Below are 13,702 nucleotides of genomic sequence, written 5' to 3'. Positions count from 1 at the left end.
TAACACACACTCGCATTCTGTAATCACTGTCAGTAAATAATAATATGAAAACAATATAAAATATCTTCCAGCAAGAAAAAAGGATCTGTTTACTGTAAATGGATAAAGGTCCATTTACAGGGGGGGATATATTAATATGTGACTGCATACAAATTTGTCCACAGACATGGTGACTAATGTATGATAGTAGGCATTATTGGCCCTTAACACTAATATTCAGAAACAACACTGCCTCAAAAGGATATTGGCCTAAGCAACACCAGTAGAGGCATATACTTTTCCCTGAACTTTTAAACGTTGCAAACGTGCAAAACATACATTATATTTATGTGGTATTCAGTCCAATGCTTAAAAATATATCTGTGGCATTCAGTAGGCCAATGCTGTGGTAAAGTGTGCAAAGTATGAGTATGAATATTTGATGGAGTATGAGTAAGTGTTTCCTTCTGTTACATAGATAGAACTGTATCAATCCCCTGCAGGAGAATGGAGAAATGTGTTAATGTTTGTCCCTATAAAACAATAATGGTAAAAAAAATAATACAAAACATGACGGTAACTCTAAAGTCAAACCGTCCAATCTGAAGGCTTTACTTAACCACTCCCCCTACTCACTTCCACCAATGCAAAGCGAACAGAACTGAGTAGGGGAGGGCGTAGCCCAACTAGTTTTTGACAGACCCAGAGGAACGCAACGCAAATTAAATGTGAACATGTATTGAGGCTTTAATAAAATCCCGGACGATTTTGAAATTTCACCCGGACGCATTTGATTCCTACCCTTCCACTGTTAAATAGCGGCGCAAGTTGTGTGGCGTGTGAATGGGTTGAATTGCGTGCGTCTCACGGAGAGCCCTGCGCAATGTTCAGCTGTCAGAAATGTGTTGTAATCACTTGTATTCCTCATAGCTCTCAGGCTGTGAGGAAATCAGCAGCCCGCGATCGCAGCTCCTTTGATGTGAACGCGCACAGAGCGCATAGTTCACAGCCGGACAATGATGTCGTAGTAAAGCCCTCAGGTCTACTCTGCATGTATTAACTGTGGCTAAACATCAACTGCACTGAAGTCATCATAACTTCATAAGTTCTCATTTTCAAATGATTATGAATACTATTATTGTTATTTGAAGCAGTGTCAGTCTTGACTGTTGGTGGTGTGGTCCTCTGTGTCTGCTAGTGTCTATAATACGTTTCGCTCAGTAAGAACCAAAAAACGAATAAACGAACTGAAATTTAGATTTTCGTTTTCTTGTCAAAACGAAAAAACGAAAAAACGGCTTGTTTTCTGGTTTCTGCTTGCGTCAATTATTCCCAGAAAACAGAGTAGGTAATAAAACGCGTACCTTGCTCATAGAGCTCCGGTCACCTTTTCCATCTGTTTTCCTTTTATTCCTAGTCTGTTTTACATAGTTTTGAATGATGACTATATGCTCTGTAAGGTGACCTTGGGTGTCTTGAAAGGCGCCTCTAAATTAAATGTATTATTATTTATTATTATTTGGTTACGGAAAGGACAACCGCGCCCCCTGGTGGCTGCTGCTGCTGTCGCCGCTACTAATACAAATTCCATCCCAACAGTGTGTTTCAAATTGTAAATAATCCAGCACTATTTTAAATGAGGGGTGTTTAGGACGGTTCGATGCTGTTTTAAATACTAAATTGTATTTTCTACAAAACCTTTAAACAATATCATACACGACCAGCGTTTTTGTTTTTCTAATTAATGTGGTTCAGTCCATGACTATAGCTACTACGGTAAGGATGGAAACATAAAAGGGAAACCCGCAACCGTAAATCGACCTTCGATAGCTCAGTTGGTAGAGCGGAGGACTGTAGTGGCTTACGTCTGAAATCCTTAGGTCGCTGGTTCAAATCCGGCTCGAAGGACTTTTGATATACCTTCCTTACTAAATAACGGTAAAATGACGTCGGTACTATTATTTTTTTATTTAGCATTGGTATAGAGTCGCTTATTATTACGGTATTTATTTACACACACACACATATATATATATATATATATATATATATATATATATATATATATATATATATATATATATATATATATATTTACAATACACAGATAGAGAGAGCTACACGGGGAAGCTGTAAATGACCAGTTCACGGTCTTGAACACAGCCTCGCTGCACCATTGGTCGGGAGAATACGGAAGTCTTCTCATGTACCGATGCGTTCGGGTAAAATAGTGAATGTATATTCTAGATTTATAGGGGTCAAATATCATAAACCACATAGGCCCTACTTGCTGTCATCTATTGTTCGTCGCTTACGAGTAGTGTCTTTACAAGCAGTCGAAATGGCCACTGTCTGGTCAGAGAAAATGCTACAATTGCTCCGTAAAATGAATAACTTCCATTCACCAGGTACACTGTCGAACGTGATTTGCGTTTTGTATAGGACTTGCCCACTTGTATTCTTTCTTGTTTAGTGTCGAGTTGTCGACTATTTAGTCCGCTTGTACACCAATCAATGTCTCGTACACCCATCAATGTTGAAGGCTATTAAACAAACATAATGAAAGGCGCTCCAGTGTAACTGCGTTACTCTATGCTTTATTTAGTTCCGTTGGTTTGATTGGTTCGTCAATCAACCAATTGTGTGTCTACTGACTTCAAACGATTGTTTGCAGCGCCTGATGTTCTTTTGGCAAATTATCGAATTAACATATTTAACAATTTGATTAACGTTATACAGTTTACAATATGTCTTTATTTGGTTTGCATCTGAAACCCTGTTTGATTTGCGCATAGAATAAATACATAGATTGAACATGCATACTTGAGGTTTTTATGCTTTTATTTCCACTATTTTGTACCATGCTGGTATACTGTGGTTATTTCATTGTCTTGATTGTAAATAATGGGCGATAAATCAGCTAATTACTAGTCCCGGTCCTGCCAGGGTCCTGCCGCGCCAGATGTCTGCGCTTCATGGTGGCGGACCAACAGGTCGGTTGGATCCTCCCTCAAATGGCCGCCATTTTGAGGAACTTCCCAGACGTCTTCGATCCGCCCAACGACGGCGCCCTTTCCCTCAGCTCGAGGCTGGACACTCACTCCAAGAGGTCAGAGGAAGTCGACCGCGTCCTGCAGAGCCTGAGACGCAGCGACGCGCTGACATGTTTGAAGGGATGGAGGGATGAGGTGAGTGACTAACTAGACACGCTTCCTCCACAGCCTCATGCAATCATATTGACGCAGTTATGGAGGCATTCAACATAACTTAATGTCTAACCCCCGTCAGAGGTATGACGTCATGGCCAGATACTGCGACGCCCCACTGATGTCTATGGAGCGATCAGCAACCAGTAAGTCCAGTTGAAATTTGAACAATTAGACTCCTGAGAAAGTTTAGAACGGGCAGGGCAGTATGTAGATGTGGTGATGGTGATCACCTCATCTAGCCTGATCCCAGCCCAGCGTTATCCAGTCTGAGCCTGCTGGGGTTCTGAGCTGGGTTCTGATCCCGGCCCTGGTTCTGATCCCGGCCCTGGTTCTGAGCTGGGTTCTGATCCCAGCCCTGGTTCTGATCCCGGCCCTGGTTCTGATCCCGGCCCTGGTTCTGATCCCGGCCCTGGTTCTGATCCCGGCCCTGGTTCTGAGCAGGCCTGTTTGGGGTGAGGAGGTACGGCGTCCACATCAACGGGTTCTGCCGGAGCGCCGACGGGGGGCTCAGGATGTGGCTGGCCCGCCGCTCCGCCACCAAGCAGACGTACGCCGGCCGCCTGGACAACCTGGTGAGTGAGGCTATGGTTAGGGTTAGTTAACCCTAACCATAACCCTAACCCAACCTGGTGAGTGAGGCTAGGGTTAGGCTTAGTTAACCCTAACCATAACCCTAACCCAACCTGGTGAGTGAGGCTAGGGTTAGGCTTAGTTAACCCTAACCATAACCCTAACCCAACCTGGTGAGTGAGGCTAGGGTTAGGCTTAGTTAACCCCAACCATAACCCTAACCCAACCTGGTGAGTGAGGCTAGGGTTAGGGTAAGGGTTAGGGTTAGCTAATGGCGCGTTTCCACTGCAGGGTGCGGTACGGTTCGGTTCGCAAAGGTGCGGTACGGATTGCGATTCCACCGCCAAAATTGGCCGTGACCCGGACTGAGCGGTACTCGTTTTTTCCTCGTCTTCAGTACTCCTCAGTTGGGGTACTGAGACGCCTGAAAGGGTGCCGGAAAATTCGAGCTACACACCCCGTCCGTTGATTGGTCGACAGAATCGTCACTTCCGGGCGACGTGGGGATAAAAACAACCAAACAGTAGCCTTGAGGTATTATTCTTTACAATGAACATGTCGCGTAAAACGCTTGCTTGGGCGAACAAGGAGGTGGAGACGTTCCTCTGCATTCTTGGGGAGGAAGACGTTTACGATGTTTACGTAGCTGCCGCGGCGATCGACATCCGGCCTACCACAAAGGGTACTGTCGGCGGTGGAAACACCACCTCGGAACTGAGCTGGGCTATACTGCCCCCTCCCTACCGGACTGAGGCGAGGCGAACCGTACCACACCCCGCAGTGGAAACGCGGCATAACCCCAACCCTAACCCAACCTGGTGGGAGAGGCCCGCTAGAAGGATCGTATAGATAACACATATGTTATATAGGCCTTTTATGCATCAAAATAAGCTCTTTGTATTAATTTATATTTATTTGTTTTCACTGAGGTTCATGACTGCTGCTTGTATAGTTGATGGGCGTACGATCATTAAACAACTAGCTGTTAGTATTAGTAGTACTGTGTCAGTACGACGGTCAATGTTAGTATTAGTAGTACTGTGTCAGTACGACGGTCAATGTTAGTATTAGTAGTACTGTGTCAGTACGACGGACGGTCAATGTTAGCATTAGTAGTACTGTGTCAGTACGACGGTCAATGTTAGCATTAGTAGTACTGTGTCAGTACGACGGTCAATGTTAGTATTAGTAGTACTGTGTCAGTACGACGGTCAATGTTAGTATTAGTAGTACTGTGTCAGTACGACGGTCAATGTTAGTATTAGTAGTACTGTGTCAGTACGACGGTCAATGTTAGTATTAGTAGTACTGTGTCAGTACGACGGTCAATGTTAGTATTAGTAGTACTGTGTCAGTACGACGGTCAATGTTAGTATTAGTAGTACTGTGTCAGTACGACGGTCAATGTTAGTATTAGTAGTACTGTGTCAGTACGACGGTCAATGTTAGTATTAGTAGTACTGTGTCAGTACGACGGACGGTCAATGTTAGTATTAGTAGTACTGTGTCAGTACGACGGACGGTCAATGTTAGTATTAGTAGTACTGTGTCAGTACGACGGTCAATGTTAGTATTAGTAGTACTGTGTCAGTACGACGGTCAATGTTAGTATTAGTAGTACTGTGTCAGTACGACGGTCAATGTTAGTATTAGTAGTACTGTGTCAGTACGACGGTCAATGTTAGCATTAGTAGTACTGTGTCAGTACGACGGTCAATGTTAGCATTAGTAGTACTGTGTCAGTACGACGGTCATTGCGAAGCGTTTTCCTGCATATGCATCAACACTAGCTAAGCTTTTCCAGGTCTGTCATTGGATAAAGAGAAGGATTCCCATAAGACACGGTATGAAGGAGGAGGTTTAAGCCCCGCTGCGCCTCTCCTCAGGCGGCCGGCGGCCTGGCTGCAGGGATGGGCATCGGAGACACTGCGCTAAAGGAGTGTGAAGAGGAGGCCTGCATCCCAGCAGCCATCGCTGTGAAGGCTAGATCGGTCACCACGGTGAGGTGAGTGGTCATGTACTGGTCCAATCAGGTACCATCGCTGTAGGCCATGTGTTCGTCAAGTACTGGTCCAATCAGGTACCATCGCTGTAGGCCATGTGTTCGTCAAGTACTGGTCCAATCAGGTACCATCGCTATAGGCCATGTGTTCGTCAAGTACTGGTCCAATCAGGTACCATCGCTGTAGGCCATGTGTTCGTCAAGTACTGGTCCAATCAGGTACCATCGCTGTAGGCCACGTGTTCGTCAAGTACTGGTCCAATCAGGTACCATCGCTGTAGGCCATGTGTTTGTCATGTTCTGGTCCAATAGGGTACCGTTCGTCTAAGCACAAGGGGGCTGACCTCCAGTCTGCATAAGGTATGCAGACTGGAATTTCATTAGAATATCTGGCTATTAATGAGGAATGTATTTTCAGACTTGACCACTGCACACTCATTGTAAATCTAAATTGCACGTCAAAATGTACATATTCAACTATTTGTCATTGGGTATTGGATCACTGGTGTGTGTAATAAATTCGTTAAAAATAGCATTTTGACACGTATCATCAATATGTCATGTCATAATGCTATTCGTTAACCCATTTATTTACATAAATGATCTATAAGGGCACATATTAAGAAGAGCTCTTTGGAATCAAATGACAACATTGAGTTTGCTTCATGAGTTGATGAATGACAAAACCTTGTGCGTTTGAAGCTACACCTACGAGGAAGAGGAAGGAATTTTTCCAGAGAGCCAGTTTGTCTTCGACCTCGAACTTCCTGCTGATTTCCAGCCCAGAGTTGGTGACGGAGAAGTGCAGGAGTTCTACTTTCTGCCGCTGGATAAGGTGGGTAATAAACAATGAGTCAGCGTCCTTGCAAATTTTTTTTTTTATGTTACTATTTTAGCATACGCTTTTATCCAAAATGACTTGCAGTGAGGGGTTTGGTAGCTTTCTCTCATGGCTTCAGGTAGGTGGTGGAAATGGAGAAACACACCAAGTACCTTCAGCTGGAAGTCCAAACCCCATCATGCCTCATGTTATATTGTCGTATTATTTTGGAGCATCACTAAAGGTCTGTCTTCAGGTGAAAGAGATGCTGGTCGGTGGAGACTTCAAACCAAACTGTGCCATGGTGGTGCTGGACTTTCTCATAAGACACTCCTGTATAGAGCCAGATACAGGTAGGACCTCCCCATCCAGGCCTGGGGTGCATTAGTCCCTCAAAGTTTGGGAACCACTGTCCATCAGATTTTCAAGAGTTTAAGGCAACTTTTTAATGACCTTTTTTAATGTCTTCTTTTGCAGAGCCTTACTATCAGGAGTTTGTGACGGGGCTTCATCAAACCTTATAGGATTAAGATCTGGAACACCATATACTCTTGATGCTGTCAAATATATTTCACCCTGTCCTGAATACAAAACATTTATTTTAACCCATTACTCCTTAGTAAATACTGTGAAATAAATATTTTTGTCCTTTCTTTTAAATTATATATAACCTTGTGACCTTTGCTTGAAGTCTCCATTACAGTTGACAATATTTCCAAATCTTCAATGAAGAGGAGAAATCAAACGGACCACATGTGTGTATAAGACTTTTCCTGACTGTCTTTGGAAGCTGGACAAAAAAAGAACAGCTTGCTAGTTTCTGAATTTTGTATTTAGGCGAAGTTGATGCTTTAAAGATTTTCAGCATTTACGTTTTTAACCATTTAAGCAGTGTGCAAAATATGTGCAATTAATACAGAAGGGCATGGCAGTGTCATTTCCAAAGAGATTAAAGTGCATGAAAGATATTCTCAAAGGAAAGGTCTAAAACGAAAAGTTCAAGACGTAACCATACAGTGAACAAACAGGCAGTGCTTTATTGAAATCACTGCCAATCTGAATACACTATCCAATGTTTATAGAGCTGTAATATTTAAACCTAAATGTAAAATATCCCGGGCATTATGTTTGAGCCAAGTCAGCTATTAGTCAACTAGAACCAGGCAAACCAATGAATTACATGAAAAGGTTATAGAAAAAACACAGAATATGTTAGTCTCATTATCCAGAGTATGCACTTATATATATATATTTATGGTTTAAGTCAAATAAAAACATTAAGCTTTTATCTATGTCATACATATGTTGAATCTATGTCATGCATATGTTGAAAGTCAACGATAAACAAACTTTTTTTTAAATGAATTATAACTCAAATTAGGACCAATTAATCGGACTGTACTCCCTGCTGCTATCCCGACCATTGAGTTATATAGTAGACACTTAGGGTTATATTTTATATATACACTTCGGGTTATATATATAGGCTATACAAAGGCACTAGACACAGGTCGTCGTTAAGGAGCTGGTAGGTGCCCAGTGATCGAACCCACTATGGATAATGTGTTGAAGTGAATGGGGAGGCCGGACTGCCCTCGAACCACCGGGACACTACACAAGATTATCCTGCCCCCCGCCCCGCTCCACCAGGAGTTGCCAGAGTGAACCCGGGTCCCGCGTCCGTCACCTACCTGCTTCCTCTTGGCCAGCTCCTGCTCGTCGTTGTGCAGGTCCTTCTTGTTGCCGACCAGGATGATGGGAACGTTGGGGCAGAAGTGTTTCACCTCTGGGGTCCACTTCTCAGGGATGTTCTCTGAGAGCCGACCGGAAGGTACGCCAACGTCAGTTAGCCAATAGTTAAGATTTACAGCATTATTTACATTTGGCCATTTAGCCGGCATTTCTATCCACTGTGTATTAAGTGCTGCCGAGAACAATCGTAACAAAACCAAAATCGAAGCAACTAATGTTAATATTAAAAATAATGAACAAACAGTGTGGTAATCTATATGACCGCGTGGCCTAATGGATAAGGCGTCTGACTTCGAATCAGAAGATTGAGGGTTCGAGTCCCTTCGTGGTCGCATTTTACAAATTTCTAGATTTGGATAAATAAAAACATTTTCAATGATAGATAGGCAACACAAGGGGTATTTTGGATTCATAACCTAAGCTGTCCAGGTTATCGATGGAGAAGCACATGAGAATGACGTCTGTGTCTGGGTAAAAAATGAAATCCGCAATACTTGTAACTATTTAAACATTGTTCAGGGCTGTTGTTAAATGCGTAGACCACCTCACCTGTTTAGAGTCCACTTCGAAAACACCGACCCAGCCTTCAAACACGGTGGGCACGTACACCTCCGGGAACAGCTTCTTAAGGATAGCAGCCATCTGGCGGACAACACCAAGTCGCACTTTATATTGTGTATATTAAAGGGCTTCCTCACCTTTTGTTTTTAAAGGGGCTTTACAGTATTGTTATTTTTCTCAGCATTACCTTTTCAACGCCACACAAGAAATTCGCCTGCCGTGTGCGCACAGACTGAGCTGAACGACTGAGATATAGGGAAATAATCAATTGTTTAAGGGCATAGACTTCACGATCTATAGAAAATGAAAATGAAGAGTTATTTCCACGAGTTGTGCCCTTCCTCCAGGCAGGTCTCTGTCGATCTGCAGCCAGAAGGACGTGTTTACAACTCTACTAAAGTAATACATCATCATGGAAAGAGGCTCCAGGGAGGCTCGTAGTAAAGGCTGATCTTTACGCGGTCCTCCTACTCTATTAGTGGGTTAGTTGTCGAGTTCATGCGGTGTGAGAGTCTCTTCGGGGGCTCGTTGTCTCCGGGTCGAGCCTCTCCCGTCCCTGGGAAACCTTAGCTCGCGTTAGCTCATCTGCTTAGGTCTTCAGGTCAGCCGTTGTAAACCATTCAACTCCGTTTATGACAATTCCTGCTTTTATTCCGTCCGTCAAAAGTCGTTGTTTGGGCTGTGACCAGAGCAAGGATGCTTTAGGAAAGTGTTTTGTTTTCCTACCATTCTTCTCTTCTTTTCCAGCCCGACCCTCGCTCCGCCCCCCGTCACTGTCACATTAATTAAGACCAACCCTCTCAATTAAGACACGGCCAATCAAACATAGGAGCTGGCAAAGGAACTTCTAACAAAGTAAATGGTAATTCACGGTTGTGCATGGAATAGCTTGTTAATTTTTTTTTACAATACATAGAACTGGATCATTAAAGGCACCCAGTGCAACTTTATGTAAACATTCAATGAAAAATAAACATTCAATTTCTAGTCTTTTTTACACGTAGTAATTTTCAATAACTCCATACCATTACATATCGACATTCAAGGAGCAAAGATGAGACGTCGTTGTGTGGTGAGAACTGATAGAAAATCGTAAACAACAACAATCGCCGGTGGGGAGAAGCCATTTTTTCATTGACTGGAAGCCTGCTTTATTTATTGTAGGTTACAAAAAATAAAGAAAATGGCGGCATTGTTGTTATCGATTTTCTATCAGTTCTCACCACACAACGACGTCTCATCTTTGCTGCTTGAATGTCGGTATGTAATGGTATGGAGTTATTGAAACTTACTACGTATAAAAAAGACTAGAAATTGAATGTTTATTTTTAAGCCTCGAAAGTTGCACTGGGTGCCTTTAAGGTATCCATCTGCCCTACAAAACGCTTTTTTGTTTTTGAATGACGGTCAATAGGCTATTGCATTGATTAGACTGATATCTAACATCTGTATTTCAGTTGATACGTTAATTAAACAAGTTTTGTTTGCGTTAGTACCATGACTTTATACATCAATTGCCAAGTATTCTCTGACACGGTCGAGTTAAATAGCCCAATCAATTAACAAACACTTAAACGTTTAGTGTTTGAAATATACCTCAAATATTTTCATCAAGTGCATTTCCCAACAATAACAATAAGAAGACACAACTGCAACATCCCAGACGACATTTATTAACGTAATATTGAAATACAATGTACAGTTGAAGTTGTGGGGCTCGGACCCACACAGACTAGTCCTCTCCGGCAGCAGCCAGCACGATCTTGCTGGAGTCGTAGTAGTCCTCGGCGATCAGCGGCAGAGCCTTGGCCTCTCTGTGCTTCAGCAGGCGCTCGGCCTCCCTCCTAGCCCACTGCCGCATGCTACGCACCGGAGAGAGGCAGAGTCGGGTCAGGGGGATTAGCTACACATCAAGGGCTGATATGGAGAGAGGCAGAGTCGGGGTCAGGGGGAGCAGCTACACATCAAGGGCTGATATGGAGAGAGGCAGAGTCGGGGTCGGGGGGAGCAGCTACACATCAAGGGCTGATATGGAGAGAGGCAGAGTCGGGGTCGGGGGGAGCAGCTACACATCAAGGGCTGATATGGAGAGAGGCAGAGTCGGGGTCAGGGGGAGCAGCTACACATCAAGGGCTGATATGGAGAGAGGCAGTCGGGGTCAGGGGGAGCAGCTACACATCAAGGGCTGATATGGAGAGAGGCAGTCGGGGTCAGGGGGAGCAGCTACACATCAAGGGCTGATATGGAGAGAGGCAGAGTCGGGGTCGGGGGGAGCAGCTACACATCAAGGGCTGATATGGAGAGAGGCAGAGTCGGGGTCGGGGGGAGCAGCTACACATCAAGGGCTGATATGGAGAGAGGCAGAGTCGGGGTCAGGGGGAGCAGCTACACATCAAGGGCTGATATGGAGAGAGGCAGTCGGGGTCAGGGGGAGCAGCTACACATCAAGGGCTGATATGGAGAGAGGCAGTCGGGGTCAGGGGGAGCAGCTACACATCAAGGGCTGATATGGAGGTGTGGGAGTGGGTGGCTGGGCAGGAAAGGCACCGAGGGGCTTAGGGTGGTGGCTGGCTAGGGAGGGAGGGAGGGGGATAGGAAAGGAGGGAGGGAGGGGGGGTAGGGAGGGAGGGAGGGAGGGAGGGGGGTGGGGGGTAGGGAGGGAGGGAGGTTCATGGGTGGGTGGGTGAGAGATAAATAGACTTGCAGAGCTGAACACCAAAGGCAGAACTCAAAGCAGGAACTGCATTTCTGTTAAAGCCGAATGTTGAGTATTACATTAACAATATTCATGTTTGTAATGGAAAGGGCTGCAAAACATGAGACATTCACGCAAACATGTTAACTTTGAAACAACAATAGTAGTAAAAGGGCCAAAGTTGTTTGCTTGACATAGCCAACATAAACAACTATATATATATATATATATATATATATATATATATATATATATATATATATATATATATATATATATATATATGTGTGTGTGTATGCATACATGCATGCATAATAAACTGCAACTGCTTCCTAGCTAAAAAGGATCTTTGTTTGAATGTCTGCCTCTTTGAGCAAGAAGCCCTAACCCCTACCTGCTCATTAATGACATGGCCTTACTTAAAATTACCTACAAATGCAACTAAACAGTAATGCAAAACTATACGTGAAAGGGTGCTTTTGAACTACAGTAGTGTAGGCCTACCCACCCACACAAATAATAATAAGAGGGTTACCCGTAGTCAGGCAAGTAGTGGATAAAGGTTCCTCCGATCACGAGCACCACAGAGACCCCAAAGAAGAAGGCCAGCCTCATGTTCCATTGATCTACCACTGGATCGGTGGAGAACCCATGGTAGTCGGGATTCTGGAAAAAGCAGTATGACAGTGGGCTCAAACTAATAGACCTCGTGGTACTTGTTTACATATCCATTCCAGATCATTCACATTGCAATATTTTCTGCAGTATTGTAAATGTATGCACTTAACCGTCGTGAAATGTTAGCAAAACAGTAGACATTTGATAAAGAGGTAACGTGATGTTGGATATGATTACACGACATCCAGAGACACTGTACGATGCTGGGACTGGATAATGGAAGCCTAAACAGTGATCAGTGGGGGCTATGTTGATGTTCTACGTGAATGTTGAGTTCCACAAAACACAGAGAGAGGTGCAGAGGTAAAATATCACAAATAAACATCCACTGCAAGTCGATGTTGACGCCAGCGGATCCATACGGTCTGCTGGGTCGGATAACTCACCTTCACATAGTGGTTGACCTCGCCATGGTCATGGCTGTCCTGGGGAGGCAGGAGCTCCGACAGGGTGGCCGACCCGGCGGAGGCTGACTTCTGGGACTGCGAAACGAAACGAACCCCACTGTTGGCGAGAATACGGGGCAAGGTTGTCCCTAACCGGGTAAATCGGGATAGCATTTTGTCCGCTTCGGTTGTCACCCCAGCACCAACACACAGGATAGACACTACCGTCGACCCGGAAGTAGTAGTGGAAGATTTAGATTGTCGGTTGTAAAAACGCTACAACGGCGCCACCTGCTGGTCAACTGAACAAACTAAGCCAGTAATGGGATGTTATTAGAGGGTCTGGCTCCAGACCTTTTTAATGGCATTTTCAAAGACAGTTTCAAAGACAGTTGTAAGACCATCTTAAACCTGTCATGGCATGAACCAGGCTTCACTCCATCAGATATGCTACTGTCTACAGTGCAATCGCACATATGCATCCATTTTGTAGTTGGGTTGTAACAAGGGAAATTTCGTTAAATTCCCACCCTATAAAATCCAGACACTGAAAGAGCTGAATTGGCGACTACTGCGTTAAGCGAACGGTCGACTTCTGTTCCCCTTAATTCCACTAGTGGGCGCTAGAGTCTCGCTATAATATGAAGAGTCTTTCATATTTCCGCTTAGCTTGCATTAAATATTCACTGTGCTGGCCTTGTTCTTAAAATCGAATTAAAAATTAACTAAATCTTTTGGGAATAGGAGAAGACAAATGAATGTGCTTCTCAAAAAGAGTACTACAGGTTTCTAGCACAATAATGTTTGCATCCATATTATATATCACCCTAAAGCAGTAGTTTAATAATTGATTCATACCGGGGGTTTATTAAATAAAGAATTATGTTTTTGCATCGAACCTCAAAAATAAAGAATTGTATATACTATAAGTGGAGAGAAAAGCATGCCGAAATAGCTCAGTTGGGAGAGCGTTAGACTGAAGATCTAAATGTCCCTGGTTCGATCCCGGGTTTCGGCAGTCATTTTAGCCTTTTATCGCAAGTCAATTCT

The 13,702-nt window shown here is 43.9% G+C and overlaps 2 protein-coding genes, 1 long non-coding RNA gene and 3 other non-coding genes across 7 annotated transcripts; 4 read left to right on the top strand and 2 right to left on the bottom strand.

Annotated features, from left to right (window-relative positions):
* Nucleotides 1-1,799: 1,799 nt before the first annotated feature.
* trnay-gua (transfer RNA tyrosine (anticodon GUA)) lies at nt 1,800-1,887 on the top strand. Its single transcript is given in 2 exon segments — nt 1,800-1,836; nt 1,852-1,887. It is a non-coding gene; the product is annotated as a tRNA-Tyr (tRNA).
* Nucleotides 1,888-2,093: 206 nt separating this feature from the next.
* tpk2 (thiamin pyrophosphokinase 2) lies at nt 2,094-7,240 on the top strand. Of its 2 annotated transcripts, none has more exons than XM_060054498.1 (8): nt 2,094-2,201; nt 2,926-3,167; nt 3,268-3,331; nt 3,630-3,760; nt 5,645-5,763; nt 6,463-6,595; nt 6,837-6,933; nt 7,058-7,240. In XM_060054498.1, the coding sequence occupies exons 1-8, from the start codon at nt 2,192-2,194 to the stop codon at nt 7,102-7,104; spliced, it is 843 nt and encodes a 280-aa protein (XP_059910481.1). In that variant the 5' UTR covers nt 2,094-2,191; the 3' UTR covers nt 7,105-7,240. The 2 variants fall into 2 exon arrangements, with proteins under 2 accessions (XP_059910481.1, XP_059910472.1); XM_060054489.1 differs by having other exon boundaries at nt 2,129-2,387; nt 7,058-7,218.
* On the bottom strand, nt 2,803-8,801 carry LOC132459758 (uncharacterized). Its single transcript, XR_009526290.1, has 2 exons — nt 8,272-8,801; nt 2,803-3,757 (listed from the first exon to the last, which is right to left on the bottom strand). It is a non-coding gene; the product is annotated as an uncharacterized LOC132459758 (long non-coding RNA).
* trnar-ucg (transfer RNA arginine (anticodon UCG)) lies at nt 8,592-8,664 on the top strand. The gene has a single exon. It is a non-coding gene; the product is annotated as a tRNA-Arg (tRNA).
* Nucleotides 8,802-10,549: 1,748 nt separating the features above from the next.
* Nucleotides 10,550-12,900, bottom strand: ndufb11 (NADH:ubiquinone oxidoreductase subunit B11). Its single transcript, XM_060054476.1, has 3 exons — nt 12,653-12,900; nt 12,124-12,254; nt 10,550-10,755 (listed from the first exon to the last, which is right to left on the bottom strand). Exons 1-3 carry the CDS (start codon nt 12,824-12,826, stop codon nt 10,626-10,628), a joined length of 435 nt encoding a protein of 144 aa, XP_059910459.1. The 5' UTR covers nt 12,827-12,900; the 3' UTR covers nt 10,550-10,625.
* Nucleotides 12,901-13,597: 697 nt separating this feature from the next.
* trnaf-gaa (transfer RNA phenylalanine (anticodon GAA)) lies at nt 13,598-13,670 on the top strand. Its single transcript has one exon. It is a non-coding gene; the product is annotated as a tRNA-Phe (tRNA).
* The last annotated feature ends 32 nt before the right edge of the window (nt 13,671-13,702 follow it).

This window comes from Gadus macrocephalus, chromosome 1 (assembly GCF_031168955.1).
Source record: "Gadus macrocephalus chromosome 1, ASM3116895v1".
NCBI lineage: Eukaryota > Metazoa > Chordata > Actinopteri > Gadiformes > Gadidae > Gadus > Gadus macrocephalus.
Note: the sequence above shows the minus strand (reverse complement) of the source record. Positions and strands in the feature narration are given on the sequence as shown.

Bases quoted from the DNA above. Each gene is read 5' to 3' on its own strand.
- tpk2 (XM_060054489.1), top strand. From the start codon at position 2,192: ATGCGTTCGGGTAAAATAGTGAATGTATATTCTAGATTTATAGGGGTC. The intron at 2,388-2,925 runs GTACACTGTCGA...CGGTCCTGCCAG, and splicing joins GAATAACTTCCATTCACCAG to GGTCCTGCCGCGCCAGATGT. The intron at 3,332-3,629 runs GTAAGTCCAGTT...GGTTCTGAGCAG, and splicing joins TATGGAGCGATCAGCAACCA to GCCTGTTTGGGGTGAGGAGG.
- ndufb11 (XM_060054476.1), bottom strand. From the start codon at position 12,826: ATGCTATCCCGATTTACCCGGTTAGGGACAACCTTGCCCCGTATTCTC. The intron at 12,255-12,652 runs GTGAGTTATCCG...TGCTTTTTCCAG, and splicing joins AGGTCAACCACTATGTGAAG to AATCCCGACTACCATGGGTT. The intron at 10,756-12,123 runs GTAACCCTCTTA...TCCGGTGCGTAG, and splicing joins CACTACTTGCCTGACTACGG to CATGCGGCAGTGGGCTAGGA.